This window comes from Oncorhynchus masou, chromosome 18 (genome assembly GCF_036934945.1).
Source record: "Oncorhynchus masou masou isolate Uvic2021 chromosome 18, UVic_Omas_1.1, whole genome shotgun sequence".
NCBI classification, from domain to species: domain Eukaryota; kingdom Metazoa; phylum Chordata; class Actinopteri; order Salmoniformes; family Salmonidae; genus Oncorhynchus; species Oncorhynchus masou.
In genome coordinates this window covers 13,096,137-13,118,382 of record NC_088229.1, presented here as the reverse complement: position 1 = coordinate 13,118,382, position 22,246 = coordinate 13,096,137, and the positions used below count along the sequence as shown (strand labels likewise).

Here is a 22,246-nt window from a genome sequence, read left to right as displayed (position 1 = left end):
CGATTTTAAGATAATGGACAGGAGGGAACCAAGGGCTGCACTGTATGTCTCAAGAGCATCAGTTGACATCAGCTTTTTCAATCGTTCACATTGTCATTACATCAACCCGTAAAGAAGATTGCAGTAATCAGATGACCAAATACATACTTAACATGCAGTCATACTCCACAAAGGATAGCCTATAAAATTCACTCAAAACAGTATTTGGTCCTAGATGGTTTGCGCTCTTGCGAACTCCATTGCTCATTGTCAAGCCATGACAAACATTGACATAAGAATTGGCATGATAGAACATACAGACTGGCCCTCAGGCTGAACCACACCGCACACAGAGACTTATATATTTAAAAATAAATAGTGTAAGTCACAAAAATGAATAGTAGAATTCTATAGTTCACTTGGTCTCAAAGCACTTATTCCTGGACCAAACATTCTGCAGTTTGTTTTGAGTGTATTGAAAATGTAACAAGTGGTGTATATTTAATCAAATTCAGAGAACAAAATACGCAAGATACCTATCAAATTGAAAAATAATAATAAAGTAATACAATATCTAAATAAACAACAGTGAGGACAAGGCCTGAGATACACAGGTAAAAGCATGAATAGTGTTGTTATCCAACAGTACAATCATGTTTTACATTTAGGCACTGAAGTCCACTCTAGTGTGAAATCAATCCATGAATATAGCCTATGAGGTGTAAAAATAAGTATCTATAAGATTCTAGACTAGTTCTATTCCAAGTTAAATACACAAGATTGGAAAATTTTGATAGAACGTATTTGAGTAAACTGCTGTGCAGCAATCAGTGTTCTCTTTCAGAAAAAATGTTGGTTGGTCCTTTGCATGGGGTGATGTAAGTTTCCTTTACCAATCAGTCTTTAAGATAGATGACACAGAAACCTTGGTATAAAACTCTTTAGTAATAAAATGCAATTGCAGACAGTTTTGCATACAGAATACCTCAGTAGTCTATAGTAAAAATCTGTGTGGGGAAACAGGAGACCACACTCTTTATACAACCTATCGTCAATCATATCTTAACATTGTTATACAGAGTATCTAAGATGAGAAAAGCATGTCTAGACAGTGGTTTCTCACTCTACTATCTCGGCCTTGAGGCTGTGTGACTGTCAGCAGGTGCAGACAATTCTCAGCCTGAGAACTAAAGCAGTACTTCTCCGTTTACCCAGTACTTTTCCATCATTGCACATTGCAAGCATACAAAGGTCATCACATATATACAGTTATCATGGCATTGGTGTAACCCCACATCCAACCCCCAGGGTAACACTCACATAAAAGGTGGAGGTTATTAGCACTTTAACCTGGTCCCAGATCTGTTTGTGCTTCCGTTACACCTTGTCAAGCCAAATGTTTGACATGACTACAAGTTGGCATGATGGAACAAACAGACTGGCACTCAGGCTAGCACAACTAGACTGAAATCTACAATTTAATATATTAAACTATGCATACAAAATATATATTAATGCATTTTAATTTATCATAACATACAATATCCTTCCTAGAACAGCCAGCAATAATATGTTGCTAGTGAATCCTAATTGTATTCTGTTCGCGATTTCCGTTCATATAGGCAGCATTATCTGCCCTCTTCCTGTGCATTTGCAGGGTTTTACAGGCATTACTTCTTTAATATATTCTTTTTTTTCTATCCAGCATCATTTTTTCCCTTATTTGTGCATCAAACATTTGGTCTCTGAAATATCCATGTCCTCCTACGTGGTCATTCCCAGGAACATTAAGCCTCAAACACTTAAATCAATTCCTAGTTCGAATGTCAAGTCCAAACAGTTGCTTCAACAAGTTAGCATATCAACCATCAGGCCAGCTTGCTACCAGCATTGTGACAGAGTCAGTCCACTCAAGAGAAGATGTCCTTTGCAGCACGTGTTACTTCACAAAAATAACAAAAAGTGAAGGAAAAAAAAAAGTATTGTAAGAGTCTTTACCTCCCTGTAGTTACATGATATTGTAACAGAGCATCATTTACCCAACTGTAGTCGTGCAATACCAATACCATACTCAAGTCTCATTAGGGACTGGTCATAGGGCCATCTTAAGCCCATTATGTGGGCTTGTCTAACTGATCGTTTGGCTAATAATGGGTGCCGAGAGACACAAAAAAGGGCCGGTGTGATAGAAACGCAGAGGGAAATGTATGGTCCCAGTCCGTCCACAAGTTTCATTAAAGAGAAGTAATGTGAGGAAGCCTGTAAATCGAGGTGAGTCAAAATGTCAGAGTCAATATGCTTCTGCTGCTCCAGTTTCTCCAGATACATCTGTGCTGCTAATCCTTAGAACCAGAGGCCTTCGTTCTCAAAAGGTGCTAGTCCTTAGAACCAGAGGCCTTCGTTCTCAAAAGGTGCTAGTCCTTAGAACCAGAGCCCTTCGTTCGCAAAAGGTGCTAGTCCTTAGAACCAGAGGCCTTCGTTCTCAAAAGGTGCTAGTCCTTAGAACCAGAGGCCTTCGTTCTCAAAAGGTGCTAGTCCTTAGAAACAGGTTGCGTTCCAACTCTCCAACCCTTCTCCCAAAGTGTGCACTTGTCTTGCACACTCCCAGTATTTAAAAGTATTGGATCCATGTAGGGCATAAGCATCATCTGAGAAGAGTGGAGGAAGGGAGGGATACAAGCAGAGTGTGTTTAGCCCTCTGAAGGGGAACGGAGGGGGACACAGCCGTCCATTTCCAGAGACTCAGGCCAGCCTTCGTACTTGTTACTGTTCTTATTGTTCTTCATACGCTGGGGGGGTGAGAGAGAGACACACAGGCAGAGAGAGAGGGTATGAACATTAGGCTTTACAGATCAAACACACTGACAGAGCCATAGATATAACACAGTGTAGCTATAATATGGACAGAGTTACGAGCAGAGCTATGAGGAGGACAGTGAGTGTACAGATACGTCACCACACGTAGATCACAGAGGTCACGTATCCTTATCTCATGCACACGTAGATCACAGAGGTCACGTATCCTTATCTCATGCACACGTAGATCACAGAGGTCACGTATCCTTATCTCATGCACACGTAGATCACAGAGGTCACGTATCCTTATCTCATGCACACGTAGATCACAGAGGTCACGTATCCTTATCTCATGCACACGTAGATCACAGAGGTCACGTATCCTTATCTCATGCACACGTAGATGACAGAGGTCACGTATCCTTATCTCATGCACACGTAGATGACAGAGGTCACGTATCCTTATCTCATGCACACGTAGATCACAGAGGTCACGTATCCTTATCTCATGCACACGTAGATCACAGAGGTCACGTATCCTTATCTCATGCACACGTAGATGTACAAGCACATCCAATTATAAACGACGCAACTACGCTGGATAGCCATTTTGCTTGGCGCTCTTGCGTTGTTCGTACGGTATAAATTATATATAGTTTAGGCTTTAAGTAAAGGTAGTCTACCTGTTCGAATGGACTCTTGTTCTCGATGCCCTTGGCTCCTAAAAACACCCAGCTGTCTCTGAAGGTGAGCTCCCTCACTGCTGTGCTACCCAGCTCCTCAAACAGACGACGAGCCTCGTCATTTAATCTGCCGCGGGTGTTAGGAGAGGGAGACAGACAGTCGCAGTAAAGTAGGCTAGCTAGAGTTTGGGAAGCCCTGCCATACAGTACAACATACCAATTTTGTATATTTTAACACCAAACATAATTTTCACTTAGTAATGTTTACAATTGTAAGAATAGATTGGTAGATTTACAAGTCGTCCATATGTTCAATTTGGTTTTGTTATGCATTTTACAAGATTGTGGTGACTGTAAAACAACCCCTTTAGTGCTGTGTGTGTGAGTTATGTGCCATGAAGCGTAATATTATAACCACACAGCGATGAAAGCATTGCACAGGACTGGGGCTCACTTAGTAATGTCCATGCTAGACTCTTACTTTGTGGCAGGATCGTCAAAGGAAGCTACAAACACAAGTGTTCCCTCATGTAAAGGTAGGAGATACTTCAACAGGTCAGTAACATCTGAGAATGGAAGACAGATGGGTAGGATGAAGCCTATTAAAGTACCTGTATTTAACTGAACAATATGTAGAGGGGCGTTAAACCACTTTTAACCTTTTGTACAGTGAAAATATTGAAGATAATGATGTATAAAATAAACTAATGTAAATATTACAAACATGCACCAAATGACACCAGGACATTAGTATAAAGGTGTTTAATCCTCTTACCTCCTGCCCACATATCAAATGATTTTGTGTCCAAGAGCTCTCCAGATACCCCTGATGAGCAGAAACATTCATTCATTTAAAGTTAGCAATCTGTGCAACAGTCAAGTCAAAATCACAACTGCACAAATTAACTTGAAATATAACTTTGAACAATTTGTCAGAGATTATTCTAATTACCATTTACTAAAGCAATGTTTAGTCCTCTACCAACATTGTTGTTGACACTGCTGACAAGGCTGAGGGAGAGAAAGGGAAAGGTTGGAGGAACCGTAAGTACCAACACTTTACCTGGGTTGGTTAACGTACTAACTAGGAACACAAGCATTTGGCTACACCCGCAATAACATCTGCTAAATATGTGTATGTGAACAATAAAATGTGATCATTTACTGGTTAAATTTAAGATGATCATAAACCCATTGTAGGCAGTAGATGAAAGATGAGATTGGAGCTACTAAACTTTCAGGAAACTAACCCCTGAAGAGTTCATCTATACATTGTTACACTCCGACAATGAAGGAGCAACCATAGACAGACAGAAAGATGCTACAGACAAAACCACTCCTTCTGTCAGTTTTGGCAAGATGTCCCAAACATATCTGGAATCAGGCTAATGAAGGAAAGCAAAATAAGACAAATACTTGCATTCAGCTCTTCAGACAAACTTCAGGGTTAAGATGATATGATGGCAGAAAGAGTTCATGAGAAATAAAAGGAAACGGAGACAAGCTGGAGAGAGTGAGATGGTTGGTGGTGACATTGATACATTGGTGTAAGAAGTGTGATGGCCCCGATGATGTACAATAATTCTCACATCTTATCCTCCAGGCAGATTTTGGGCCCAATGACGTTGGCGGCTCCAGAGACAATGCGGAAAGCCAGATGTTTCTGAGGACAGGGAGCCGACAGACCACACTTGTACCTGTGGTGTTTGGGCTCTGGAAGAGGAGAGGACACACAAATTAGCACATTAGAATGAAAGCGTACCCAAGCTGGGAATATGGTGCTCAACTGAGGGACACAGATTAGCACTGTCCCACTGACATTGAAATGTTTAGGTTCCAAAAGGATTACTTTTTGTGATTGCCACTGTAAATAATGGTATTAACTTCTCACATACCAGCTGTTGGCTCCTCGTTTGTCCCTGTAAAAAATATAGATATGAGTTAATGTTGATCTATCCTGTTTTCTCCTATCACAGCCATTCAAACAAACTGTTTTAGTCTCCATTGGCCGCTGTGAAATCCCTGAGCAGTTTCCTTCCTCTCCGGCAACTGAATTAGGAAGAAGGCCTGTAACTCTGTAGTGAGAGGGTGTACTGATACCCAATCCAAGAGGGTAATTCATAACCTCACCACTCTATTCAACGTCTGCTTTTTAAAAATTATAAATAAATCTACCAGTAGGTGCCCTTCTTTGAGAGGCATTGGATAACCTCCCTCGTCTTTGTGGTTGAATCGATTTGAACTTCACAGATAATTGTGTGTGTGGGATACAGAGATAAGATAATAATTCTAAAATTCATGCAACTTATTGAGCACATGTTTACTCCTGAACGTATTTAGCTTTGCCATAACAAAGGGGTTCAATACTTGACTCAAAACATCTGTTTTCTATTTGTAATTCATTTATACAAATGTCAAATGACAACTCCACTTTGATATTATGGGGTATTGTGTGTAGACCAGTGACAAAAATAATCTACATTTACTCAATTTTAAACTCAGGCTGTAATAACAAAATGTGTAAAAAGTCAAGGGGTGTGAATACTGACGGCACTCAGTGTGTTGATAACATCGTATTCCAAATCAGATCAAATGTTAGTCACATGTGCCGAATACAACAGGACCTTACAGTGAAATGCTTACTTACAAGCCCTTAACCACTGCATTGTGATGTCCCTGCAATTCTCAGCCCTAGTCTATTATAAACTGTCAGAAGTAGGTATTGGTCTGAAGCCGAAAAAGGGAAATTCACGAGCGCCACAATGCCTACTCCACCAAGTTTTTTTTAGCACACAGCTACTGTAGTAGGTCAAAGCTATTTTTAGTCTATTGTACTTCAAACAATGTCTATGCAGGATGCTTAGGATTCAAACCTTCTCAAACAGCCTAATTCATACTCTTCAGTGTCCTGCTATTAAAATAGTGTACACACACACACACACAATTATCTTTCAAAACATTAGAAACTTATTCCTAATATCGAGTTGCACTCCCTTTTGTCCTCAGAACAGGCTCAATTTGTTGTGGCATGAACTCTACAAGGTGTTGAAAGCAGTCCAGATGCTGGCACATGTTGACTCCAATGCTTCCCACAGTTGTGCCAAGTTTTCTGGTAGTGCATCTCTACACCGAATATCTCGTTCCATCTCATCCCACAGACGCTCAATTGGATTGATGTTCGTGGAACCATTCCTGGACAATCCTAGCCTTGTGGCAAGGGGAATTATCCTGCTGAAAAATCCATTAGCAGATGGATATACTGCTGCCATGAAGGGATGCACCTGATTGGCAAAGAATTCAAAAAATACCCCAAACGATCATCACCAGTCTACAACGTTGACACTTGGCATTTATTTTACCTTTATTTAACTCAGCAGGTCAGTTAAGAACAAATTCTTATTTTCAATGACGGCCTAGGAACAGTGGGTTAACTGCCTGTTCAAGGGCAGAACGACAGATTTGTACCTTGTCAGCTCGGGATTTGAACTTGCAACCTTCCGGTTACTAGTCCAACGCTCTAACCACTAGGCAACCCTGCCGCCCCATGATGAATGCATGTACTGATGTGGTTCTCTCCATACCCTAGTGCTCTCAGGCATGAAACAAGAACTGAGATTCATCAGATAAGGCAAAGGTAAGGCAAGCAATAATGTAGGCTTTGTTTAACCTTGGGGTTTCCAACCTTGGTGCACCCATCCCCCCGGCTATTGTGTTTAAAACTTGGTATGGCGACTTCAGGTTCTCAGGTATACATTGAATTACTCATTTTAGATGAACAATACCCATTGCATGTATTATACATTAGCTACGTGACAGTTTCTCATTGTTTGGTATTGACCATGAATTTTATTTAGCTAGCTGTACTTTGTGGAAGAATGTGGGATCGCTAGATTGTCAACTTGGGCTGACCTCAACCAACTGATTGGTTGTTTGGTTGATAGGCTGTCGGTCGACCAAGATTTTTTGTAAAGCAGACGCAAATATATTTATTTTTCTTATGGCACGAGAGACCTGTCTGATTTGCGCCTGTCTCGGTGGACTAATCCACTGAGGCCGCAGGGAGGCCATGGTCCAAGAAAAAGGTGAGTGTTGCATGGATGCACAACGCATGTCTCTTTCGCCTGAAATGACATACCAAAAACTAACTGCCTGTAGCAAGGATATGCATATTCTTGGTACCATTTGAAAGGAAACACTTGGAAGTTTGTGGAATTGTGAAAGGAATGTAGGAGAACGCATTAGATCTGGTAAAACAAAGAAAAAGCCAACTGTTTTTTGTACCATCATCTTTGAAATTCAAGAGAAAGGCCATAATGTATTATTCCAGCCCAGGTGCAATGTAGATTTTGGCCACTAGATGACAGCAGTGTCTGTGCAACGTTTTAGACTGATCCAATGAACCATTGCATTTTTGTTCAAAATGTACCAAGACTGCCCAAATGTGCCTAATTTGATTATTAATAGCTTTATGTTAAACTGTGCACTCTCAAACAATAGCATTGTATTATTTCACTGTCCTGTGTGGCTCAGTCGGTAGAGCATGGCGCTTGCAACGCCAAGCATCGTGGGTTCGATTCCCGCTGGGACCACCCATATGTAAAAGTAGTGGCCCCAGCCGACTTGTAAGTCGCTTTGGACAAAAGCGTCTGCTAAATGGGATATATTATTATTATTTAATAGCAACTGCCAATATCAGATATGTCTATGTCCTGCGAAATGGTCTTGTTAATTACAACCTTACGCTAATCGCATTAGCCTACTATAGCGCAACTGTCCTGCAGGGGACCCACCAATCCTGAATTAGTTTTAAGGTCCTTGTCCTGTTGCATTTACCACAGGTGGACACCAGTCAAGTTGTAGAAACACAACCAAGACATTCAATGGAAACAGGATAGACCTGAACTCAATTTAAGTCTTAAGTAAATAAGTTTTTTTTTTTTGTATACATTCAAACATTTCTAAAAAAATAAATAAATAACAATGTTTTTGCTTTGTCATTATGGGGTAGTGTGTAGATTGATGAGAAACAATATATAATGTTATCAATTTTAGAATAAGGCTGTAACATAAAACAATCTAGAAAAGGTAAAGGGGTCTGAATATTTCCCGAAGGCACTGTACTATTGTGGGGCTAGACGTCAGACAGTAAGGTTGTCGTCGTCTTACCACTGAAGAAGTGTTTGACCACCAAGTTGCTGTCCCCTCCAAGTATGGAGCTGGCTAACACCCAGGTGAGGCCCACCAATAGCAGCACAGCAACAGCTCGCAGAGGCCCTGGCACACAGACACATTCCATTAGAATAGGCTCTTTCTCAGCAACAATACATGACAATCATTAGATACAACTAAAAAGACAGCTGGATACACTCTCACAGACAAGACACACTCCTACCTGCCAATCTCATGATTTATTTTCTTCAGAAGCTAAGGCAGACAGACCGGCAAGTAGTGCTACAGAAAACAATGAGTATATAGTCATGTTAGAAACAACATGGGCTTTTCTGGTAATTTCGTGGAAGTTTCACTGAAGCAACAATGTTTGAAAACATTAAAATGATACTTTGAGCAAATTACAGGAATCTCTATCAATGATACAATTTGGCAAGCAAGCAAGAGTTATTTCGAGATGCATTCGACAAGACAAAGGCAAAAAGTGGAAAGGCGCCCACTGCAATGAGAGCAAAAAGGAAACACCCACTGTTATTTATTCCAAAGCAAACTCATCTAGATTTCCTTCGTGAAAATTCACCTTTCCTGGCAAGACAAACTTGGACACTAAAATATGATTTGGGAGACGAAGTTCAGCGTCTGTAGTGTTTGCACCGTTCCAGTTACGACAAGCACAGAACAATTATCTTAATTTCTTCAAGCGTGCGATCTTGCTGATTAGATTTGAGCGTTTCATTTTCTGTGACGTCAGCCTCGAGTCTGCGCGCATGCGAATTTCCACTGTTATGCCGCGTTCAAAAAAATACGAATTCAAATCACAAAGTCAGTGGTTTTCAGGTCGGAACGTCTGAGCTCCAGAAAGAGACAGGAGTAACCGAGTTAGATTTTTCCCCCCGAGTTCCTAGTCTTGAACACTCTGAAGTCGGAATTCTACGATTTCCGAGATCCCAGTTATTTTGAACGCGGCATTACTCCCATGTGTATACAGTAAATCATTGGTTACGCATTAAGGTGCCTCCACGCGTCATACATTTTGTTCATGTTATGATGGGGGGATATCACCACCCAATTAATTACATAAACTATACTACGGATGCAGAATAGATTACAAAATTATATGGTAAACTTATTTATGAACAGCTCGAGCTCTAATGTGGCAATATTATTTCATAGAATTGGGAATTAGAATACTAACAATTATTAGTAATTTAAATTTAAATAATACAATAATGTTATAATAGGACCTCTATCGATTCTTCTCTCTGAAGCGTGGGCACGAGCAGATGCGCGTTAACAGCATAAGTCGGATTCCGTCAAGATGGCCGCCTCCAGTGCAGTGATATCAATGTCTAAAATCATTAAACCCATTTGGGGTGGACGGTTGGCAACGACAGCAAAAGTAAGACAGAGTTTTATGATTCACAGTTATGATGGCAAATAAACTACATACAACATGATTGAGAGAAATTGTGTTTCTGGACTATAATACAAGGTCATTTCTGGTTAGCATTAGCAAGAAGCCCATCCCTCCCTTTGCTACGTTCTCATTTGACATGCATACGGTATACTGTATTGTTGCTTATCTCTAGAAAGACCCAAAGGGACTCACCGACCACGTGAACCACAAGTTGAGTTAACGCCCTGTCCTGTTCTTCTGTTTCCTGAGGTATTTGGAGCCACAGTGAGCAGTCGCAGAGAGAAGTCAACAGTAGTGAGTGCCCATCTTGGAACCTGCATCAGATAGGCTATCTGTGGTGGTTTGAGTAGGCCTACTGTAGCTAGATCTTGTGAATGTGCAGAGATTACAGTTACATGGAAACCAACCCGATGTGGAATTGCGTTGAATTCTACTTCAGGCAGAAATTAGCGTTAAATAAAAGCCAGACTGTTAAATATAATTAAATGTTAACTGATTTTAGGGTGGTCCTTTTGCAGGTAGGAATGTTAGACAATATTGTAATGAAACAGCAGGGAGCAGGTCTCGAACCCTCGACCTTCCAGCCCGAGGTCCGGCGCGCTATGGCTCGATTTCCGCGCTTATAAACCCAGGGTTCTCACAGGAAAGTATAATTAAATCAACGTTTCAAAGCTCTGGTTGTGTGTTCAGATTTCTATCACCTCATGCATGTGCACAATATGAAAATACATGCACACCACTGATGCGTACTTGTGGAGCTCCTGTAAGTGTTTACATGTTTCTGCACATGCTTCAGGTAATAGAAATGTGAACACACTACCAGCACTTTGATAAGGTGATTTAATTATACTTTCCTGTGGATATATTGTCTCACATTCCTACCGCCAAAAGGACCAACTACACAGACAACTGTTAAAATATAATTTGATTCAATATTCTGGCTCATAGAGCTTGTGTGAGGAAATTTTCCAAGCCAATGTATTGCATTAATCTAACTATGAACCAGACCAATCACAGTCTGATTGTCAGGCAGAGGTCACAGTAGCTAGCTGTCTTGCAGAGTGTGCAGAGATCAGGGTAGCTAGGCCTCTTACTTAAACAATAAGGCAGTTGTTATGCGCAACGCTAAGTGTCTGGACACAGCCCTTAGCCGTAGTATATTGAGCATATACCACAAACCCCCCGAGGTGTCCTTAATGCTAATATAAACTGGTTGGCAATGTAATTATAGCATTAAAAATAAATGTTTTGTCATACCCGTGGTATACCACGACTGTTAGCCAATCAGCATTCAGGGCTCGAACCAACCAGTTTATAATGTGCATTTTAGGCACATGGTGAGTTGCCTAGTACACTTGACTGTCAGAAATCACAAGGCTTGATTGCTGTCAAGTATGTCTATTTGAGGCATGGTACTGGTGATGTAGCTAACCTACCCAGGTATTGCTTGCTGTCAAGTATGTCTATGTCTATGAGCAGCACAAGATTCACACTGCCACTCTGTCAGATTTAAACATTTCAGATGGAGCTCTAGACACTTCTGCTTGGTATTTATTATTGTTTGATTGATTTGGTGTGACAAAATTGGCTGGCTAGCTAACTAACTCCGTTGTCACCTTTAGGCTGAGCATTTGTAACGTGATCCAAGACTCCCCTCTAGGGAGACGGGATCATTAATGAGCTAGCAATCTGAGGTGTAGGGCAACTGTTTGTTTTCTGGTGCTTTGCTAATCTCTCACTGTATTGTTCTGCTTTTCCGGCCGTTTCTACAACTAATAGGGACAAATCATTGTAAGTACCGCGTTGCATTGCATCACCGTTCATCAAATTCCCACGTTACACAACACGCCTTATTCACACCATTGGCACACAACCATAGTTTGATTTGCTTTCGGTGCAGCCTGGTAACTCTGACAGAAAAGTGTGCAAGGATAACAAAAAAATGTGTGCATTTCAGCCCCCTCCTGCGAAGTATGGTGGCAGACACACTGTAACTCTGATACCTGGAGATGGTATTGGACCAGAACTGCTCAATCACGTAAAGGAGCTCTTCAGGTCAGTCAAATACGCTTTATAACAGTCTATAATGTGTTTATAAGCTGTTATTCGCACCTCATCAACATCTTATAAACACATAGCCACTAATATGTGCCTGGGAGCTCTTAAGGTCTGCTTATTGTATTATAACTGGTCATAGCATTCATGGCTTATAAACACTTATAACAGTTAATTCATTTAACAGTTTATTTAACGGATGCTTCAGGATTTTATCTACTTGCCCAGAGTCAGATGAAGTAATGGATACATTTCTTTTGTCTCTGCATCCAGTGTGAAGGAAGTTTGAGGTTGTTTCGCTTGACAATGCTAACTGGCTTTAGCGCAATGACTTGAAGTCTGTGGTATCTACTAGCAACTTCCTTCAAACTGCACGCAGAGAATTTTTATTTTTATCCATGAGTTCATCTGACTCTGGCGAACAAAACTGAACAAAACTATAAACGCAACATGCAACAATTTCAAAGATTTCACTGAGTTACAGTTCATCTAAAGAAATCAGTTAATTAAAATAAGTTTGAGGCCCTGATCTATGGATTTCACACGACTGGGAATACAGAGATGCATCTGTTGGTCAAAGATACCTTTAAAAAAAATGTAAGGGGCTTGGATCACAAAACCGTTCAATATTTGGTGCGAAGTTGCTTGATGTTGGCGGGAACTGAAACACGTTGTCGTATATGTAGATCCATAGCATCCCAAACATGCTCAGTGGGTGACAAGTCTGGTGAGTATGCAGGCCATGGAAGAACTGGGAATTGTGTACAGATCCTTGTGTCATGGGGCTGTGCTTTATCATGCTGAAACATGACGTGATAACCGCGGATGAATGGCACGTCAATTGGCCTCGATAAAATGCAATTGTGTTTGTTGTACGTAGCTTATGCCTGCCCATACCATAACCCCACCTCCAACATGGGGTACTCTGTTCACAACATTTACATCAGCAAACCGCTTGCCCACACGACACCAGACACGCTGTTTTCTATCTGCCTGGTACAGTTGACACCGGGGTTCAGCTGTGAAGAGCACACTTCTCCAGCATGCCAGTGGCTATCGAAGTTGAGCATTTTCCCACTGAAGTCGGCTACGACACAGACCTACAGTCAGGTCAACACCCTGGTGAGGACAATGAGCACACAGATGAGCTTCCCTGAGACGGTTTCTGACTGTTTGTGCAGAAATTTGGTTGTGCAAACCCACAGTTTCATCAGCTGTCCGGGTGGTTGGTCTCAGACAATCCCACAGGTGAAGAAGCCAGATATGGAGGTACTGTGTCACACGTGGTCTGCGGTTGTGAGGCAGGTTGGATATACTGCCAAATTCTCTAAAACAACGCTGATGGCTTATGGTAGAGAAATGAATGTTCAATTCTCTGTTAACCGTTCTGGTGGACATTCTTGCAGTCAGCATGACAATAGCACGCTCCCTCAACTTGAGACATCTGTGACATTGTGTTGTGTGACAAAACTGCACATTTTAGTGGCCTTTTATTGTCCCTAGCACAAGGTGCACCTGTGTAATGATCATGCTGTTTAATCAGTTTCTTGTTATGCCAGACCTGTAAATTGCATGGATTTTGGGGGCAAATGAGAAATGCTCACTAACAGGGATGTAAACAACTTTTGAGATAAATAACCTTGTTGTGCATATGGCAATCGTCTGGGATCTTTTATTTCAGCTCATGAAACATCTGACCAACACTTTACATGTTGCGTTTATATTTTTGTTCAGTAGATAAAGGGCTTCATTGCCCAAATCCTGAAGTATCCCTTTAAATGCGAATGGTAGTGAGTGGCTTCCTTGTTCCAAGTTCATAACAGGATATTCACAGCTTATAGACATCAATATGTCTCATGCCCATAGTTGTACAGTACAACCAATGAGTTGAGGTAGAATGACTGAGTTGTTGAGTTGTCCTTCCCATATTGTGTTAATGTGCTCTATAGGTTCAGCTGTGTACCTGTGGACTTTGAGGTCGTGAATGTCAGCTCAGCTACCGAGGATGACATCAACAACGCCATCACAGCCATCCGCCGTAACGGAGTGGCCCTCAAAGGTAGGAGAAACTGTAGAATCCATGGGAAGGCCTTGGAAGCTCTAACTCATTTGCAATGGGGCGGGGTAGCCTAGTGGTTAGAGCGTTGGACTAGTTACCGGAAGGTTGCAAGTTCAAATCCCCGAGCTGACAAGGTACAAATCTGTCATTCTGCCTCTGAACAGGCAGTTAACCCACTGTTCCTAGGCCATCATTGAAAATAAGAATTTGTTCTTAACTGACTTGCATAGTTAAATAAAGGTGAAAAAAAATGTTTGCCAGTCCACCCATTATGCACTTGAATGGGGAGGCACTTTCTATGGGAGAAGTACTGAAGAGATTTTGTACTCAAATTGTAGGCAGCTTCTAGTTATTTAATCCTATTGTCCATTAACTGCAGCTGTGTCACATTAACTGCAGTCACTGTGTCATATTGTGTGTGTCTGTATGCTATAGCATGGTTTCCCAAACTCGGTCCTGCCCACCCCCCTGGGTGCACATTTTGGTTTTTGTTCTAGCACTACACAGGGGATTTCAAATAAGCAAAGTTTGACGAATTGGTCATTTGAATCAGCTGTGTAGTGCTAGGGCAAAAATTAAATGTGCACCCAGGGGGGTGGGCAGGACTAGTTTGGGAAACACTGTTCTATAGAATACCTATAAAACAGTCAACATGCTTGTGTTTTTGTGTGTGTATTTGTAGGTAACATTGAGACCCTCCACACCCTGCCTGCTTCCCACAAGTCCAGAAACAATCTCCTCCGGTAAGTAAAGGTTTCTATCCAATCGTTTATTTAAAAAAGACAGAGGACCTCTTCCTTGAGTGCTCTGTTGCTGCTAACGGGGCACCGATCTCTATCCCAAATGGTCTTCTGTGGCTTTTCTGTAGTCTCCTCCATCTCTCTGTCCAGCCCTGTCAGCTTACACTGTCTCCTCCATCTCTCTGTCCAGCCCTGTCAGCTTACACTGTCTCCTCCATCTCTCTGTCTTGTCAGCTTACACTGTCTCCTTCATCTCTCTGTCCAGCCCTGTCAGCTTACACTGTCTCCTTCATCTCTGTCTCTCTGTCCCACAGCACCAGTCTGGACCTGTATGCCAACGTCATGCACTGTAAATCCCTCCCTGGAGTTCAGACTCGCCACAACAACATTGACATCATGATCATCAGGGAGAACACTGAGGGAGAGTACAGCAGTCTGGAGCATGAGGTTAGACGCACACAGGCACACGCACAGGCAGACACGCAATTTTACTTCCTCAACTCATCCCTTTGTGTTTTTCCATTTCCACTCTTTGCTGTAAATAACCTGCGTTAGCATCCCTCTCTCCTTCCCTTTGTGCTGTAGAGTGTATCAGGGGTGGTGGAGTGTCTCAAGATCATCACCCGGACTAACTCCCTGAGAATCGCTGAGTATGCCTTTAAATTGGCCCGGGAGAAAGGTCGCAAGAGGGTCACTGCAGTTCACAAGGCCAACATCATGTAAGTCAGTCAGTCAGGGACGGCAGGTCATTTAGTCAGGGACGGCAGGTCATTTAGTCAGGGGCGGCAGGTCATTTAGTCAGGGGCGGCAGGTCATTTAGTCAGGGGCGGCAGGTCATTTAGTCAGGGACGGCAGGTCATTTATTCAGGGACGGCAGGTCAGTCAGTCAGTGAGGTGTCTATGTATTCCACTAGATGTGTTTTTATAATGACTCACACTCTGAGTACTTTGGGGCTACGGTCCAATTCTCTATCCTTTTCCCCAAAGTGTGCATTCGTACACTCCGCCTCATAGATTTTTAAAGAACACATTTGTGTAACAAATATGGTGGAAACTGACCCCTCCCCCTAGCCCATGCGTACGCTATTCCAATGCTTTGAAAAGCTTGAGATGGAGTGAACAAGTTAAGTGCACACTTCCAGAAGAAGGGTACAGTCAGAATGCAACCAATGTACAGTACCAGTTTGGACACACCTACTTATCCAAGGGTTTTTCTTTATTTTTACTATTTTCTACATTGTAGAATAACAGTGAAGACCTCAACTATGAAATAACACATGGAATCATGTAGTAACCAAAAAGGTGTTAAACAAATCAAAATGTATTTGAGATTCTTCAAATAACCATTATTTGCCTTGATGACAGCTTTGCACACTCTTGGAATTATTTTACAACAGTCTTAAAGGAGTTCCCACATATGCTGAGCACTTTTCCTTTAGTCTGCGGTCCAACTTATCCTAAACCATCTCAATTGGGTTGAGGTGGGGTGATAGTGGAGGTCAGGTCATCTGATGCAACACTCCATCCCTCTCCTTCTTGGTCAAATAGCCCGTACAGAGGCTGGAGGTGTGTTTTGGGTCATTGTCAAAAACAAATGATAGTCCCACTAAGTGCAAACCAGATGGGATGCCGTTTCGCTGCAGAATGCTGTGGTAGCCATGCTGGTTAAGTGTGCCTTGAATTCTAAATAAATCACTGACAGTGTCACCGGCAAAGCACCCCCAGACCATCACATCTTCTCCTCCATGCTTCATGGTGGGAACCACACATGCGGAGATCATCCATTCACCTCTGCGTCTCACACAGACACGGCGGTTGGAACCAAAAAGCTCAAATTTGGATTTCTCAGACTAAAGGACAGATTTCCGCCGGTCTAATGTCCATTGCTCATGTTTCTTGGCCCAACCAAGTTTCTTATTATTATTTAGCAATGGTTTCTTTGCGCAATTCAACCATGAAGGGCTGATTCACGTAGTCTCCTCTGAACAGTTGATGTTGACGTGTCTGTTACTTGAACTTTGTGAACCATTTATTTGGGCTGCAATCTGAGGTCCTCATGAGAGCCAGTTTCATCATAGCGCTTGATGATTTTTGCGACTGCACTTGAAGAAACTTTCAAAGTTCTTGACATTTTCCGAATTGACTGACCTTCATGTTTAAAGTAATGAAGGACTGTTGTTTCTCTTTGTTTATTTGAGCTTTTCTTGCCATAATAATAGCGAAAATAAAGAAAATCCCTTGAATTAGTTGGTGTGTCCAAACTTTTGACAGGTACTGTATATATTTTTATTTGCCCATACCCCCCTTGAAGGACAAGTTTTTTTTTGTTACTTTAGTAGTTACATAGCAAAATATAGTTTTTTCATATACATTACATTTGGATAGATAGTACTCAGACCTATCTGGTATACATTACATATATTACAACCAAGGTGTTGTTGAACATCCTGTTTTGTCACCTTTACAGGAAGCTGGGAGATGGTCTGTTCCTGCAGTGCTGTCGAGAGGTGGCTGCTGGATACCCTGACATTACCTTCGACGCCATGATAGTCGACAACACCACCATGCAGGTATGAAAATCAATGCTCTCTTTATGATAGAGGCACACCAGTAAGGTTTAGCCTGGTCTCATATCAGTTTGCGCTGACTCGCCAACTCCTGCGGTCTTTGATATTGCCATGAGTTGGCACATGGCGAGACGGCAGAAACAGATCTGGGACCAGGCAAAGAAGGTTCCTATCCCTGCTTTTAAATATCTTTTAAATCTGTTTTGTCTGTGTTACTAATGCTTATTTGTGTTGTTAACCTATCCCTCTCTCATTTCCTAGCTAGTGTCTAAGCCCCAGCAGTTTGACGTTATGGTGATGCCCAACCTGTATGGTAATGTGGTTAGCAATGTGTGTGCTGGCCTGGTGGGAGGACCAGGGCTGGTGCCAGGGGCCAACTATGGCCGTGACTATGCCGTCTTCGAAACGGTCAGTCCAGTAGGCACCTGTAGTGTCCACAACTCTGATAATATAATATTATGCTTCCACAGTGGTTTATTGAGATGCCCCAACAACAGACAATGAATACTTATGTGAATGTAATATTTCATTTTTTATTTATAAATTAGCAAAAATGTATAAAAACTGTTTTTATTTTGTTAATATGGGGTATTTTGTGTAGATTGATGAGGGGGATAATTATATATATATTTTTAATCTATTTTAAAATAAGGCTGTGACTTAACAAAATGTGGAAAATGTAAAGTGGTCTGAATACTTTGTGAATGCACTGTATATCATTGATCTCACAATATGCTCTTTCTCTATGTGTCTCTCAGGCCACCAGGAACACAGGAAAGAGTATTGCTGACAGGAACATTGCTAACCCCACTGCCATGCTACTGGCCAGCTGCATGATGCTAGATCACCTCAAGTGAGTTCACCTTGCATAGTCTAATGAAGGTGATGTTTCTAAACCATGACGATGTGTATGTACAGTATAATCTGAATTGCGGTCGACTTGTTGGGCAGAACAAAGGGTATGAAAGTCATTGTCCTTTTGTGTGTCTCAGGCTCCACGATTATGCCACTATGATCAGGAATGCAGTCCTTACGACCATGAACGAGACTCGGGTAAGTCAAGTCCTCTCACCTCACTGCACACTTGTCACTATGCGCAATACACTTACCTGCTCAGTACTCTCACCTGGCCTGCTCAGTACTCTCACCTGACCTGCTCAGTACTCTCACCTGACCTGCTCAGTACTCCCACCTGACCTGCTCAGTACTCTCACCTGACCTGCTCAGTACTCTCACCTGGCCTGCTCAATACTCTCACCTGGCCTGCTCAGTACTCTCACCTGACCTGCCCAGTACTCTCACCTGACCTGCCCAGTACTCTCACCTGACCTGCCCAGTACTCTCACCTGACCTGCTCAGTACTCTCACCTGGCCTGCTCAGTACTCTCACCTGACCTGCTCAGTACTCTCACCTGACCTGCTCAGTACTCCCACCTGACCTGCTCAGTACTCCCACCTGACCTGCTCAGTACTCTCACCTGACCTGCTCAGTACTCTCACCTGACCTGCTCAGTACTCCCACCTGGCCTGCTCAGTACTCTCACCTGGCCTGCTCAATACTCTCACCTGGCCTGCTCAGTACTCTCACCTGACCTGCCCAGTACTCTCACCTGAAATGCTCAGTACTCCCACCTGGCCTGCTCAGTACTCTCACCTGGCCTGCTCAGTACTCTCACCTGGCCTGCTCAATACTCTCACCTGGCCTGCTCAGTACTCTCACCTGGCCTGCTCAGTACTCTCACCTGACCTGCCCAGTACTCTCACCTGACCTGCTCAGTACTCTCACCTGGCCTGCTCAGTACTCTCACCTGACCTGCCCAGTACTCTCACCTGACCTGCCCAGTACTCTCACCTGGCCTGCTCAGTACTCTCACCTGACCTGCCCAGTACTCTCACCTGACCTGCCCAATACTCTCACCTGGCCTGCTCAGTACTCTCACCTGACCTGCCCAGTACTCTCACCTGGCCTGCCCAGTACTCTCACCTGACCTGCCCAGTACTCTCACCTGACTGCCTGCTCACCTCCTGGGAGACCGGTCTGGCCAGTTATCAACAGAGCACAGGCCAATAAAGAGCGTTTTCTTTTAAAATTCTGTTAATATAGCTTGGCATTTCTCAAATTCATCTTTGACACTCTCTAGTCCAACCTGTTATCAAATGTATGCTCCTCTATAGAGTATCTTCTAGTGTTCAAAATGTTGCTAATGTACCTACTGATTTATTACCCGTGTAGAATGCCTCTTTGAGGTGTCTGCAGAGAGGAGCTACAGGAGGATGGCCATTTTAATGAGCCCTATAGCTCCTCCCACCAGCATCCTCTAGTTAGGTGTGATGGATAGTAATTTTGAGGCCTGTACAGGGGAGAGTGATGTTGCAGAATATTCTGAAAGAAATGTGAAACAATTGTGTTATTTCTGTTGTCAACATTGTGAAATATTTAACCTCTGAATGTTGACCGGAGCGGACAATGTGATTGGTATCACAGTATTTACTATTCTCTTGCAGTTGCACACAGCTGACATCGGGGGGCAGGGCACCACCTCTGAGGTGGTTCAGGCGATCATGAGAAACATCCAGAGCAAGGGGCCTCTCACCAGCGAGCTCTGAACACGCATTTCGACCACACACATCAAGTCAATGCTGTTGGATAACATACGAATCCTTGGTGTGTCTCGTATATTTGAACAACTGTGTGCCGTATGAGAGAGTGGGGGTGTGTTTGTGCATGTTTATTTCCATAGTAATGCTCCTCTGTTGAGCGGTTCAGTCTTGCCTGTAAACACACACACTGCTTTCAGACGAATTCATCACTTTACATTTGTACAGTTTAGTCATTTAGCAGACACTCTTATCCAGAGCAACTTATAGTTGTGAGTGGATACATTTTTCATACTGGTCCCCTATGGGACTCAAACCCAAAACCCTGGTGTTGCTAGTGTTATGCTCTACCAACTGAGCCACACGGGACCATGTTATCTTCCCCTCTGCATGCCTTTAATTCATTCATTCATGTCTGTGTATTTCAATGTTATTTCAATTTAACACCATTCTGTCTTTCCATAACCATTCCCTGGCTGTTTCAAGCACATTTAACATTTGAGCGTAAACAAAGGAAGTAGGAGGCTCAAACTGCATCTGTAATAACATGCTGTAGTGAAGTAGTAACAGTTAGGATCTGTCTCTTGGATTTAACTGCAGCACTTTATAGCTACTCTGTGCTAGGTTCATCCTACATCCCAGGACATGATGGCCTAGACAGCAACACCTCCAGCTCCTCTTAAACGTATTATATGTAGATGGGTTTGTGTGATTTATATTTGAGCGACTGTTTCTTAGGTATATCGGTTCACTGCAGAATTTTGAGACTTGAAACGGTTATACTGTCCACCTATTTTCCTAATTGCAATGTATCGTACTGTAGAAAAGAAAATGTGTAAACGGTTATGTTTCTTACGGTACTGAAATGTTGCTGAAATATTATAGACTGTTTTATGTTCTTCTCGCAGTCCAGCGCTTAGCTTTACGTCTACAGGTAGCCTGGCGGGTACAAGCGCTGATTCAGAGGGGTTGGGTTACATTTTCAGTTGAATGCATTCAGTTGCAAAACTGATAAGGTATCCCTCTTTCTCTGTCTCAAATCTAAGTTTATTTGTCACGTGGCCGAACACAACAGGTGTAGTAGACCATACAGTGAAATCCTTACTTACAGGCTCTAACCAATAGTGCAAAAAAGGTATTAGGTGAACAATAGGTAAGTAAAGAAATAAACCAACAGTAAAAAGACAGGCTACATACAGACGCCGCTTAGTCAGGCTGATTATTAAGGTAGTATGTAGATATGATTAAAGTGACTGAAGATAGCCCGGTTAGCCAATGTGCGGGAGCACTAGTTGGTCGGGCCAATTAGGTAGTATGTACATGAATGTATAGTTAAAGTGACTATGCATATAAGATAAACAGTAGCAGCAGCGTAAAAAGAATGTTTACCTGTGACTCAGATGTATCTTTCCCACAGACATCTAATTCTCGTTGAAAGCTAGTCTAAAAGCGGTAGATCTGTTATATTTCTATGCTTCCAGTTCTTAAGTTTTGTTTTTGCGTCTTTTACTTTTGGTTTTGTACACCAGCTGAAAATACAATATTTTTGTTTATGGAAAATATATTTCACAGCGGTTTAGATGGTACAATGATTCTCTGCACTATACTAATTAGGTGAACTATTAGAATTTTAGCAACCTGGAAATGGCGGAGAGATTTCTGCGTAGTGCATTAAGGTTTTTGTTATACTGGTCTATAACTTCTCATCTTTGTCTGTTACAGACTGTGTCTTTATATGAACAACTCAGAACTGTACCCTGAAATATAATATGTTATACTCTTATTTTTTTTTAAATATATATATATATATATACACATACATACTCTGTATTTTACTTGATCCAGTGGGTGGGAAAATCATAATTGTAAACCAGAAGTGCATATATCTTTGTATTGTTTTAAAAAACAACATTTGTGTTTGTGCCACAAATACCTACATTGAGTGTACAAACCATATTGTGTTGAACACCCTTTTACCCTCAGAATGTCTTAAATTTGTCGGGGCATGGACTCCACCAGTTTTTAATTGTTCCACAGGTCTGCTGGCCCATGTTGATTCTAATGCTTCCCACAGTTATTTCAAGTTGGCTGGACATCCTTTGGGTAGTGGACCACTTTTGATACACATGGGGAAACTGTTGAGCATGAAAAACCCAAACCCAGCAGCGTTACAGTTCTTGACA

The 22,246-nt window shown here is 42.1% G+C and overlaps 2 protein-coding genes across 7 annotated transcripts; one reads left to right on the top strand and one right to left on the bottom strand.

Moving 5' to 3' along the window:
• Positions 1 to 904: 904 nt before the first annotated feature.
• On the bottom strand, positions 905 to 10,331 carry LOC135503998 (protein FAM3A-like). 5 transcript variants are annotated; one of them, XM_064922232.1, is made up of 10 exons: positions 10,237 to 10,331; positions 8,851 to 8,909; positions 8,625 to 8,732; positions 5,354 to 5,377; positions 5,048 to 5,171; positions 4,411 to 4,469; positions 4,234 to 4,284; positions 3,940 to 4,024; positions 3,459 to 3,654; positions 905 to 2,768 (listed from the first exon to the last, which is right to left on the bottom strand). In XM_064922232.1, exons 2-10 carry the CDS (start codon positions 8,861 to 8,863, stop codon positions 2,670 to 2,672), a joined length of 759 nt encoding a protein of 252 aa, XP_064778304.1. In that variant the 5' UTR covers positions 8,864 to 8,909; positions 10,237 to 10,331; the 3' UTR covers positions 905 to 2,669. The 5 variants fall into 5 exon arrangements, with proteins under 5 accessions (XP_064778304.1, XP_064778302.1, XP_064778303.1 ...); XM_064922230.1 differs by lacking the exon at positions 10,237 to 10,331 and adding an exon at positions 9,157 to 9,410; XM_064922231.1 differs by lacking the exon at positions 10,237 to 10,331 and adding an exon at positions 9,208 to 9,410.
• On the top strand, positions 9,674 to 21,878 carry LOC135503997 (isocitrate dehydrogenase [NAD] subunit gamma, mitochondrial-like). 2 transcript variants are annotated; one of them, XM_064922228.1, is made up of 14 exons: positions 9,674 to 9,747; positions 9,896 to 10,026; positions 10,294 to 10,338; positions 11,824 to 11,835; positions 12,002 to 12,099; positions 14,049 to 14,158; positions 14,841 to 14,901; positions 15,213 to 15,345; positions 15,484 to 15,617; positions 17,366 to 17,468; positions 17,727 to 17,873; positions 18,224 to 18,318; positions 18,458 to 18,518; positions 19,971 to 21,878. In XM_064922228.1, the coding sequence occupies exons 2-14, from the start codon at positions 9,946 to 9,948 to the stop codon at positions 20,070 to 20,072; spliced, it is 1,182 nt and encodes a 393-aa protein (XP_064778300.1). In that variant the 5' UTR covers positions 9,674 to 9,747; positions 9,896 to 9,945; the 3' UTR covers positions 20,073 to 21,878. The 2 variants fall into 2 exon arrangements, with proteins under 2 accessions (XP_064778300.1, XP_064778301.1); XM_064922229.1 differs by lacking the exon at positions 11,824 to 11,835 and having other exon boundaries at positions 9,675 to 9,747.
• Positions 21,879 to 22,246: the final 368 nt, after the last annotated feature.

Coding starts and splice junctions, on each gene's coding strand:
- LOC135503998 (XM_064922232.1), bottom strand. Junction 4,025..4,233: donor ATTTGATATGTGGGCAGGAG/GTAAGAGGATTA, acceptor TTCCATTCTCAG/ATGTTACTGACCTGTTGAAG. Junction 3,655..3,939: donor TTTGACGATCCTGCCACAAA/GTAAGAGTCTAG, acceptor ACTGTATGGCAG/GGCTTCCCAAACTCTAGCTA.
- LOC135503997 (XM_064922228.1), top strand. CDS start 9,946: ATGGCCGCCTCCAGTGCAGTGATATCAATGTCTAAAATCATTAAACCC. Junction 15,346..15,483: donor ACAGCAGTCTGGAGCATGAG/GTTAGACGCACA, acceptor TTTGTGCTGTAG/AGTGTATCAGGGGTGGTGGA. Junction 17,874..18,223: donor ACTATGCCGTCTTCGAAACG/GTCAGTCCAGTA, acceptor TGTGTCTCTCAG/GCCACCAGGAACACAGGAAA.